The 12,601-nt window shown below is 38.1% G+C and overlaps 1 protein-coding gene across 3 annotated transcripts in view; it reads left to right on the top strand.

Annotated features, from left to right (window-relative positions):
* The window catches only part of Exoc6b (exocyst complex component 6B), a 424,430-nt gene that overhangs the window by 237,287 nt on the left and 174,542 nt on the right, over positions 1–12,601 (top strand). For all 3 annotated transcript variants that reach the window (XM_021164559.1, XM_029478862.1, XM_029478861.1), the window contains one exon: positions 5,071–5,250. In XM_021164559.1, the coding sequence (XP_021020218.1) occupies positions 5,071–5,250 (180 nt within the window). The remainder of the gene's footprint in view (positions 1–5,070; positions 5,251–12,601) is intronic.

Genomic DNA, 12,601 nt, shown 5'->3' with positions numbered 1-12,601 from the left:
CTTGGGGTTATTTGATTTTCTGGAGTCCACCTTCTTGAGTTCTTTATATTGAAATTTGTTTTTTAAGTATCCATGGTACTGTGTTGTTCTGGGATTTAGAGAGGAAGTTTTGATTTGTTTTTGAGATAGTGTCTCATATGCTAACCCAGGTTATCCTAAAACTCACTCTGGTGAGTCCAGGCTGGCCTCAGACTGTAGGTAATTTTACCACCTCTACCTTCTGAATTCGGGAGTACATATGTAAGCTCCCATGGCCAGCTTGCTCTAGCATTTAGAATGCTGAGGGGAATGGAGGGCAGGCTGAAAGCCTGGGTGCTGATCAGCCGGCCTCTTAGAGTCTGAGCAGAGGAGCAGCGCACGGACACTAAAGGTCATGTTTGATTTTGATGGGAAACATTGATTCCTCAAAGCATGCTGAAAGCTTCTTTTTATCAGGGCAAGCCAACCCACAGTTCAGTGTAAACAGGGCAGCTAGGCAAGCTCCATGTTGTATGTTTACCTAAGCTACTGTTTCCTGAAACTTTTCCCTTGCAGATGGAAACCTTTATGCTGGAAAAGAGGCAGACACATTCAGAAGGTCTTCAAGGTGTTTTCTGACAGAGTTCCCTCTTGTTTCTTCTGCCATGAGTGACATAATCCAGCTGGCATGTTTGGCTTTCCCTGCTCATAAGGTTCTTCTGTCTTTTTAAAAATAGAGTCCAAAGCTATTTAGTAATTCACTTCATCATAAGTACTGTTTCTATATCTATTGTGTGACAATCTGATCTGTCAGAGAAAGAGGGGGAGTGCCCTAGATGATGTCAATCCGTTGTCTAGCTAGCAGATTTTAATAAAGCAGGTGTGTATCTGGTAGTCTTTTAAGACTGAACAAAATAAGTCTCTCTTGGTTTTATGGAGTTACATACTAATGAACTGATAGCTGATAAGAAGATTTGCTAGCTGGTTCTTAGAATCTCCCCCCACCCCCCAACCGAGCTTTAGCAGGACTTGGGGTTGGGGACTCTATGGTCAGTTCTCTGCATTTTGACTAGTTGCGGACTTCTGTAATGGTCTACTATTGTAAAAAATAAGCTTTTTTGATGAGGAATGTGAGCTACACTTATCTGTAGGTAAAAGAATATGTACTTAGGATGCAGTTATGGACTAATAGTAGTTTAATAAAATGGTAGTAGTATTAAGTTCTCATCCAAGATTTATCAACATACTAGTCACATATAGTTGGCCATGTTCACAGTACCACNCATGATTGTGCTCCTGTTTAGTGGGTCTTAAATCCAATTAGACTGTTGTTAGTTATAGGCAATATTTCATCTTTAGGGAGACCTTGCCATCTTGAATATAGCTTTGGTTCATAGATGTCATTGCTGGGTAGGTACTGATTGCTTCCATGTCATCCTCTGATACTATGAAACATCAGAGAATATCTTTTGTTCCTACAGAGAAGATAATAAGAGATTGGAGGAATGATGAGTTTAAAATGCATACTTGACTAGTGCTAGAAAATTACTTAAAATTATCTCTTGCTTTCAAATAGCTAAATGAGAGAGATATAAGTATTTGGAGAGATTATGAATGAATATTTTCTGTGTAGATATCTGTTTATAGTAAATTCATATTTGTAAGTTAGAAGTTCAGGAAACAGAAATAAGTATGGCTACCATTGAGCTCAATGGCACTGTCAACCAGCTGATAACTAACATTTATAGGGAATGTTGTCTAGCAGGACCAGAGCACTAATTACTCCCAAGCTCTGTCTGTCTGTCTGTCTGTCTGTCTGTCTGTCTGTCTGTCTGTGTATATGCATGTGAATGCACGTATCCTCATAGGCCAGAAGACAGCACTGGAATCCCTGGAGCTGGAGTTACAGATCTTCCTGGCATGGTTCTTAGAATGAACTCTGGTTCTCATGAAAAGTAGCAAGTGCTCCTAACCACTGAGTCATCTCCCCATTGCCAAAAGAGGTTTATTTCAGCTTATAATTTGGGAGGATTCAGTCCTTAGTCCATTGGCCTAAGTGCTTTGGCATTGTGGCCTGGCATGACACATATATAGAGTGCAAGAATTTGGGGAAGTGGCTGCCTGCTCCAGTGTGGCCAGAACGAAAATAATAGATGGTGCAGGAAGAATCCAGGGTCTTCATATTGTCTTCAAAATATATGCATCCAATGATGTAATTTCTTCTCAGTAACTCTGTCTTCTCAATATTTTGCCTTTCTNCAATATCCTCAAGATTGAGGACCAAATATTTAACATGAGGCTTGGAGAAGATTTGTGTTATGAATGGTCTATCATTACTCATATTTGGCTAAGTAGATAATCTGAATATCTTTACCTCTTCCAGAAACTGAGTAAATAATTGATAGCCTTATAATATTGAACAGAGCTGGATGAAATGGGCTCATTGGTGAATTCTGTGAAAAATTAAGCATGATATTATACCCATTTTTTCTAATGTTTTTCTAGAAAGTTATAGCAGAGAATCCTATCAGTTTCATTTTATGAGATCCAGTTGTTATGGATATGAACAAAACCTTCCTAAACTAGCAAGTGTGTTGTGGCTAAGGGTAACTTCTTGTAGGTCCACAAATCTGGATCAGCACTTAGACAGCATGTGGTGAGAGTCATCATATCAAACAGACCCAAAAGAAAAGCTATATTAGTAGGTGAAGAAAAAGTCATTTAAGCTAAATTCTCAACAAACACAAATCAAGACAGAGATGGGGACACTTCCTCAACCTTATTAAAAATATCTATAAAACTCCCACGGATATCAGCACATTTAATGGTGAGAAACCAGATGTTTTACAGCTAAGACTATGAGCAAGGAAGCAGAGATTCCCTTTTTTACCACTTCTCTGCAGCATCTATTAACACAAGATGAGAGCTGTGTGGAGAGGAAAAGAAGAAATAAAGCTGTTTCTAAATAACATGAGCAACTGTAGTAAATCTTAGGGAAATAACAGAATAATGAAAAGAACTGATTTCATTAAGGTTCAGGATACAGGCTAGCATAAAAGCCAGTTCCTTTTCTTCATATTTGTAGTGACCAACTAGAGTTTGAAAAACAACAGTCACAATTCTATTTATATTAATAATCAGAACTAAAACTATAGTATTTAATTATTAGTATAACAAAATATAATTCCTATATGTTTAAAACTATAAGACTGNTAAAAGATATAGGTGATCTAAGTATTTTCTATTTATGAGTGAGAGGACAATGCTATTCGTCTTGGTTTTTGTTAAAAAATATTTATTTACTCCATTCTGTTTCAGAATCTCAGCAAATTATTTTGTGGGTCTTTAACGTAAATGTGGAAAGACAAAACACACAGANTAGCTAACAGTGTTGTAAATAACAGTGTTGTAACAGAATAAGACTAACATAAAACTACTAAATTTAGAGGACTGAGTATTTGAATTAATGACTTACTGTAAATGAAGATGCAGAAATATAATTTTAGCCAGAAACAGTCAAGTAGATCGATAAAGAAGACTTCTTACTCAGAAACTAGGCATGTACATAGGTATTTAACTGATCGGTTAGAAAGATAAAAGACAATGTAACAGAGAATGGAGTGGAGTTTTCTTTTCACCAAATAATGCTGGGCATCTGTGAAAACAGCAAAAACTCATGAATCTCAGATGCAGATTTTACATCTATCATTTACATTAATTGAACATGTAAAGTCTGAACATAAAATGCACAATTCCCTTTGCAGAGAGCTTAAGACAAAACATGGATGTCTTTGCATTTGGCAGTGGCTTTTTTTCTTACAGTTTTATTTTAATTATTTTTATTTATAAGTGTGTGTGTGTGTGTGTGTGTGTGTGTGTGTGCGTGTGTGTGCGCGCGCGCGTGCGCGTGTCTGACTGTGTGACTGTGTTGCTGTGTGAATTAATGCCACACAGATGTATACACCTTTGGGGGCTTGAATAGAGTGTCTGGTTCCCAAGAGCTGGGGTTAAAGATGGTTGTGGATACTGCAAACCAACTCATATCCTCTGGACAATCAGCCAGTACAAAGCCTTCTTTGCAGTCCCATGTTTAATGACTTTCTAGATACAATAAAGATAAATTAGATTTCATTAATAATGAAACCTTTTAAGCTGGATTTACAAGTGCATGAGTATAATTCCAGCATTCTAGAAGCCAATGCTGTGAGCTTCAGGCTATCTTGGGTTCCATCGTGAGTGTGAGACTGCCTTTACATTCTTACCATCTCAAATAAGACTAACATAAAAGTACTAAAGTTATGCTCTGAGAAAGACACTGTTTAGAGAAAAAGACAACACAAATTCTTAATAAAGAACTTGTATCTAAAGTACAGAAATAATAAAACAAATTTTCTAGAGACTTTAGTAAACTAGTGTGTAAATGAATCTTGTGCACAGGGCAACACAAACACATGTGACCTAGGAAGCGTTTAGTGCGTTTTGACATCCTTTTTAGGATTGTGCTGTATATAACATATCTTATGGCACAAGTATATTACCCTTGAGCAAGCCTTATGATGAAGACAGCATAGGGCTTGACAGTCACCAGTGAGAGCTTATTAAGCTACAACTTAGGCATATTTACCAGCAGCTGAAGGAACTGGAGGATGTAGGAAGCTTGGGAATGTAGAAAGGAGCCTTTTGGAGTCACACAGAGTCAAAAGGGAATCAAATTCTTAGAGTAAATTTACTTCTTAATAGAAATGAGAAAATAAAAGGAAATAGGCTACAGGGTGTGTGTGTGTGTGTGTGTGTGTGTGTGTGTGTGTGTGTGTGTGTGAATAGATTTTCCTTATTTGGTAAAGAAAAAGAATAGCAATAGCTTTTCCTGCAGATCATTCACTCTTCCCCTCAGAAGATGGAGGGAGACAGTGATCACATTTTAAAAACTTAATTAGGAAAGGTTCCTTTGTGCTTTGTAAAAGAGAAGTGATCCTGGAAGCTGATGCCATTCAACGGTCAGAGCTGTGTTCCTAAGTGGGCATAGATGTGTGGTGGCTCTATGACATACGTGTTTGCCTTTTTCACCCCAGCCATATCAATGTGTTTTAAAATTTAAATATCATTTCCCAGGATGCTAGACATGCAGCTGAAGAAGAGATATATACAAACCTAAATCAGAAGATTGACCAGTTTCTGCAGCTGGCTGACTACGACTGGATGACTGGAGACCTAGACAACAAAGCCAGTGATTACCTAGTAGACCTCATTGCCTTCCTCCGGANCACCTTTGCTGTGTTCACACACCTTCCTGTAAGTGATAGTTCTTCTATTTTTCCCTTCAAAGTAGGAAAACCATGCCTTACACTATAGCTTTACTAAAGTTCTCATTTCTGATTTAAGTTGCCAGCAACCTCTTTAATGTCCAAGAGCACCTGCTGGCTACATAAATCCCTACATGGATTTTGAGGCCTCTCATATCATTTGTTTTCAAAGATTTCTGCAGTTTGTCTATAGTCTTAGGTCTTCCTTCAAAGTTCAAAGTCATTAGTATTGGCCATGACAGATACCTTGTAAAGAGTATAAAGAGACTTGCCAGTTAACATTTAAAGTCTGTTTCTTTTAGTTTTAGAACATCTTTTGATTTTTTTTATGAGTTGAAATTCTTTGATCAACCTTCCTATCTTTTTATCTAGTTTGTAGTTGTTTTCTTGATTATATTAGTCACAATTATATCAAGTTATGTTTATTTAACTTGTTATTTATGTACCTATTGATCGATTTGATTTTTTAGTGAAATGTTCATGTTTCTTCCTAGTATTTTTTGTTTGTTAGACATTGTATTTAAACTGTATAGATTCTGATGTCTAATGAAATCCTTCTTTCTAGTTATGTTCGCTCTTTATCTTAATGAGTAAGTATGTGGGGCGATCAATTGTATTTGGGCTAATCCTTAGTCACAGGTGATTAGGTTGTAATTGTTAAGTACTTTTAATCATCCCTGTTGCTAGTTAAGGTACCATAGGACATTGTTTAGTGTAGGCCAATCATTGTCTTCAGCACCAAAGATAACTGTAGAAATTTCTGCCGTTTAGTCTTCTACCTTCTTCAGGTAGATAGAGAAGTGGTATTAGCAGTAGGCTGATAAAAAAAATACTTAAAAACTACAACAAAAACCAAAAAAATCAGCTTGTAAGCTGTAGGTGTCTGTGTAACACTCCCCAGCCTTTTAGCTTGTCCTATCTTCTGAATGTTTGTATATACCTCGAATTCTTATGTTGAACCTAATTACTCCTGTGATGGCAGGAAATGGCCCCTGAAGATGATGGCCTTGGGCAGGGGCTTTCATGAATAAATCTAGAGATCTTTCTGTTTCTTCTGCCGTAATAAAATGCTTCAGGAGTACATCTATTCCAAAGTTGCAAATGAGCCCCTGACCAACACTAAACCTGTTGTCAACGGCATCTTGTATTTCCCAGGTTCCATTACTTGCAGAGATAACATTCTGTTGTTCATGAGCTTCCTGGTCATGCCATTCTTGCTATTGGGAAACTACCTGGTCTGTGTTGTTTTCATACCCTAACTCAAATGGATTTAAAAAGCAGCCTAGGAGAGATTCATACACATTTGTCCTCTGCTGAGTCTCTATGTCTGAGCCACNGTGAGACTTTGGAAAAACCTCACTCTGTCTTTCAAAGGTTTGCCATAAACCTTTCTTTTCCTGAGTGGTTAAGCTTTAGAATTCAACAGATGCTGTAATGGAAAGCTTGGTTCTCAGATCTCTAATTTTAACACTCTAGCCCTTTGAAATAAAGAAAAATTGTCTTAGCTCTGTAATAACTATTCTCTTCCTTGGACCCTGAGACCTGATTCTGGTTCTCTCTTTATTGCCTATGCTGGGGTTTGGCCAGTGCTGCCAAGGACAGCTGGTGACCCTCAGATGACTTTTAAAAGGTTGTGCNTTTTCTATAATTTTACTCCTTTTAGTTGTCTTTGTTCATAGTCTTCTGATATCTTTAAAGAAAAAAAAAACTGTGGTTTTTACTTCTCCTAGTTGTGCTTAGTAGGAGGATTGAGTTGCAGAAAATTATACTGTTTTATCCCACTTCGCTCTAATAACAAGACAAGGCAAAGCTACCACAGTAACACAAACAAGACAAATGCACCAGCGCTGGAGAGCTGGGAGGTGGCTCAGAGCACGCACTGCCCCTGCAGAGCACCTGGGTTTGCTTCCTAGTAGCCACATGTTGGTTTACAACCATCTGTGCTAGCTTCTGACTTCTGTGCCCTAGGAACACACACAATGCACTTACATGCATGCAGGCAAAGCACTTGTAAACATAGCATATAAATAAGTAAATCTTTAAAAAATACAAAGCCAGCTCACAATTACGGGTAAAAATTGATTATAATTGAAAGTCAATTATAAGTGTTGTAAGAAAGAAACTTAGTGACTACTATATAGGATTTATTATAGGAATGCAAGGGTGTTTTCAGATATTTTTTTAAAAAAATCTCTTAATATTTGACCTTCTCAATAGCTGTAGATGAAAGAAAACTATCTTGGAGTATTTTATAAAGACATTATATAACATACACTCTCCATTCCTGGTTTAAAAACAAAATTCAGTAAAATATAAGCAAAATACTGTTTTAATAATAGGATTAAACATGCTTANTTAACAGTCAGCTACTTTGTCCTCTCCCTCTTTACCAGGAAGTGAGGAATGGAGTNCATGCTCATGTAGATAGTCATTGCAGTGTGTGCTTCTCATAGAATCTGTCCTACAGAAATGAACACAGAAAACANCCAATCATAAGGAAAAGGAAAAAGCCTGTTCTACAATCAAATACACAGCTGTTGGAGAAGCTTTCAGAGATCATACTTGAAAATTAGAAAATATTATAAAAGGTCCATATTGTTAGAACTAATTTTTAGTGCACATCTCCACCCATTAATAACTATGTTCTATGTAGGATTATATAATCCCAGGTTTAATTATATGTTTCTGTGCATAGCTTTTGGATTTTTCTTTGTTTTTTTTTTCTGGCTTTTATTTTTTATCTATGCAAATCATTTGATGTCCTTTTAATGCTGGTGCTGTAGGTAGGTAATACTTAGAAATATGTTTATCTCCAGAATTTTCTGTCTTTTAGAGATAATTTTATATTTATTTAACACTTTATTAAAAATGAATTACAAATAAAATTAAATTTAAAAAAATAGCACTTTATTGAAAATAGATTTTTAAAGTGCATTTTATATTCTGTGTTCCTTTGGCTTTGTGTGGTGATGGGTGTGAGTGGANTGTACAGTGGATCTTCCATAAGAAAGAGGTGCAGAGTCAAAGGTCTTTGAAGATGCTCAAGGATTGCTTTGCTGTATAAGTACTGCTCACACTCATCCCCCTGCCTGGAAAGCAGGTCTCCAGGTGCTCTGCCAGGCACTGTGTGGCCCAGTGAGCCGTGCCCTGACACCAGCTCCCGTAGCTGCTCACCATGCTGCACTAGGTTTATTGTAACTTCCAGGACAGTTGTTTAACCCAAATGCACTATTTTAGCACTGATGTCATGATTTTTCATAAAGTTACCCCCTTAGTGTCAATTCTAAGTTTTTGTAAACGTTGTGTACCGTCTCATTGTGTGTTGATTTGATTGTAAATTTCAGGTTACTGCTTCATTTTACCATGTACTGTCCAGAATCAAGGTAGGATAGGATTTAAAAATATCCTAAACCCTCAGGATTGTGACCATAAATATCATATATCTGTCTTGTCTAAAATAAATAAACAAATAAATAAAGATTGCTTTTTAATCTGCATATATTAACTCATATAATNAGCTTCAGTGTGACATTTTTATACTAGCTGCATTATAAGATAATGTCTTTGAGAGGTGTGTGTATATGTGTGTGTAGTTGGGTAACACACAGTGTGACTAATTATACTCCTATATACTCAAAAATGCATTATATGAATTTTTGAGATGTTTAAGGCTGTGCCTACACATAGCATAATTATTACTAGATTTTTTTTCTTGAAGTCTTCGTGACCAATGTACCTTGCCAGTTTTCATGAGATATTCTGAATGACCATCATAGTGTTTTCCAGGTTAACGATAACCTATTATCATGTCCCTTTGGGACTGGATTACTGCAGGATGATATTCTTAAGTTCCATCAATTTGCCTGAAAAATTAATGATGTCTTGGTTTTTAATAGCTGACTCCTATTCCATTGATGTACTCATAGATGTGCCACATTTTCTTTATCCATTCTTCAGTTGAGGGACTGCTATGAACATAGTTGAAGAAGTGTCTTTGTGAGATGTTGGTGCATCTTTTGGGTATATGCCCAGGAGATCCATATTTATCACCCTGTACAAAACTCAAGTCCAGGAGAATCAAGGACCTCAACATAAAACCAGATACATTAAATCTCATAGAAGAAAAAGTAAGAAATATCCTTGAACATATTGGTACAGGAGACAAGTTCCTGAACAAAACACCAATGGCTCAGGCTCTAAGATCCACACTAGATAAATGGGATCTCATGAAACTACAAAGCTTTTGTAAGTCAATGGACACTGTCAGTAGGACAAATTGGTTGACCACAGATTGGAAAAGTATCATCACCAACCTGACAAAAGGCTAATATCCAAAGTTTAAAAAGAACTCAAGAAGTTAGACACCAACAATCCAAATAACCCAAATTTACAAATGAGTTAGAGTTAAATGGAGAGTTCTCAAGAGAGGAATCTTGAATAGCCAAGGAGCAATTAAAGAAATGTTCATTGTATCTGAATTGTAACAATTAACAAACCACATGAAATTCAAGAAGAAGGAAAACCAAAGTGTGCATACTAAGATCCTTCTTAGAAGGGGGAACAAAATACCCATGGAAGGAGTTACAGAGAAAAAGTGTGGAGCAAAGACTGAAGGAAAGGCCACCCAGAGACTGCCCCACCTGGGGATCCATCCCATATATAATAACCAAATCCAGACACTGTTGTGAATCCCAACAAGAGATTGCTGACAGGAAACTGATATAGCTGTCTCCTGAGAGGCTCTGCCAGTGCCTGACAAATACAGAAGTGGATTCTCATAGTCATTTCATTGGAGAGAGCACAGAGTCCCNAATGAAGGATCTAGAGAAAGGACCCAAGGAGCTGTAGGGGTTTGCAGCCCCATCCCATAGGAGGAACAACAATATGAACTAGTCAGTACCCCCAGAGCTCCCAGGGACTAAACCACCATCCAAAGAATATACATGGTGGGACTCATGGTTCCAGCTGCATATGTAGCAGAGGATGGCCTGGTCGGTAATCAGTGGGAGGAGAGGCCCTTGGTCCTGTGAAGGCTCTAAGCCCCAGTGTAGGGGAATGCCAAGGCAAGAAAGTAGGAGTGAGTGGGTTGATGAGCAGGGGAAGCGGGGAGGGGACGGGGGTTTTCATGGGTAAACCAGGAAAGGGGATAACATTTGAAATGTATATAAAGAAAATATTTAATAAAAAAAAAGGAATGTTCAAAGTCCTTAGTCCTCAGGAAAATGCAAATCAACTGTGAGGTTTCATCATATATCAATCAGGATGGCTAAGATCAAAAACTCTGGAAATAGCACATGCTGGTGAGCATGTGGAGCATGGGGAACACTCTTCCATTGCTGGTGGGAGTGCAGACTTGTATGTCCGCTTTGGAAATCAATTAGGCATTTTCTCAGAAAATTCAGCGTAGTACTACCTCAAGATCCAGCTATACCCCTTCTATTCTTGACTCTGAAGCTGTAACCATGTGGCTGAAGCTGCTGGGTTCTGCTGCTTGCTGGGGCTGGAATATGGCACCTCTTGTTCTATTACATCTTCACCAGCTTTCTGTTTTCAAGGATTTCATTCACTGCCTAAGTTTGCCTATCCTGAAACTTGCTCTGTAGACTGACCTTAAACTTGGAGATCTGTATGGCTTTGTCTCCTAAATGCTTGGATTAGCTTTTCTCTACTTGGAACTTGCTCTGTAACAGGCTGGCCTCGAACTCAGATATCTGCTTTCTTCTGTGCCCGGGGATTAAAGGCGGGCCTAAGCTTTTCATGGCCACTATTCTTCAAGATCCACATCAAAAGCTTGTGTATTCCAACCTCAAGATCTATATGACAATTGTGCTCTTCATTTTTGTACTGTAGTTCATTTCCCATCGAAAGTCCAATGGAAACAATATTCAAGTCCCTTGTTCAACTGCAAAAGCATAAACAATAAGCTTAGCAGGGTGGGATCTTGGTTCAAGGTCATCACTCCTTTAATCTGATTATTTCTAAAATATTGGATTCAGCTCCACTCCATTTCCTGGTGCCCCTTTATTCTTTGAACCATACATTTTGTATTTTTCCTTTCTAAGCTCTCTATACTTCATCAGAATCTTCTTCATGAGAGTAAACCAGAGCACAAAGTAAATGTTGGGCTTCTCTGAGACTTTCTCTGTCCATGTAATTAATTGAAATCTCTTTATCTTTGCCACAGGAATACTCTTTAGACAAGGAAAAAAGGAATCACATTCTCCCTCAAAATATTACAAGAACATCCTTTAGAATGCATAATAAAATTCTTCTCCAAAACCTTTCAGCCAGCAGACTTACACAGTTCAATTCACCCTCGGTGCCACTGTCTTCCATATTCCTACTAACTAGGATGGCCCATTAAGGCCCACTCAAAGCATTTCACTGCTTTCCGAATTCCACATTCCTCCAACCAAAATCATGTTCAGGCCTATCACAGCGATACCCGAGTCCCTGGTACCAACTTCTGTCTTTGTTAGGGTTTCATTGATGTGAAGAAACACCATGACCATGGCAACTCTTATAAGGTGCAGAATTTCATTGGGGCTGACTTACAGCTTCAGAGCTTGAGTCCATTATCAAAGTGTGAACATGGCAGCATCCAGACATGCTTGGTGATGGAGGAGCTGTGAGTTCTACATCTACATCAGAAGGCAGGCAGAAGACTGGCATCCTTAGGCAACTAGAAGGAAGCTCTCTCAAAACCTACTTTCAGAATGACACACTTCCTCCAACAAGGTCACACCTCCTAATAGTGCCACTCCCTGGGCCAAGCGTATTCAAACCACCACAAGATTGTAATTTAACTATAATGTTTCTCCCTTTCCTTTCTTCCCCCCAAACACTCCCCTACATTCTTCCCATTCTTTTTCAAACTTTTTTTCAAGCTTTTTTCCATTGTTACTGCAAGCATATATGTTTTCTATACTGATATTTTGGTGGTTTGAATAAAAATAGGCCATTTGAATGCTTAGTCACCAGGGGTTGCAATATTTGAATGGGGTAGGATTAGGAAGTATGGCCTTATTGGAGGAAGTACATCACTGGGGGTGGGCTTTGAGTTTTCAAAAGCCCATGCCAAGCTTAGAATTTCTCTTTTCTTGGCCTGCAAGTTAGGTTATAGTTCTCATTTACTGCTCCAGTACCCTGCCTGCCTGCCACCATGCTTCCTAGCATGGTGATAATNCCCTAACCTTGGGAACTGTAAGCAAGTGCTCAATTAACTGTTTTGTTATATAAGAGTTACTGTGGTCATGATGTCTCTTCACAGTAATAGAACAGTGACTTACACAGAAATTGATATCAGTGAGCAGGATATGGCTGTGATAGGCCCGGCCATA

This window comes from Mus caroli, chromosome 6, assembly GCF_900094665.2.
Source record: "Mus caroli chromosome 6, CAROLI_EIJ_v1.1, whole genome shotgun sequence".
Classification (NCBI taxonomy): Eukaryota; Metazoa; Chordata; class Mammalia; order Rodentia; family Muridae; genus Mus; species Mus caroli.
The sequence above is the reverse complement of the archived record's forward strand: the minus strand, read 5'-3'. Positions and strand labels throughout refer to the sequence as shown.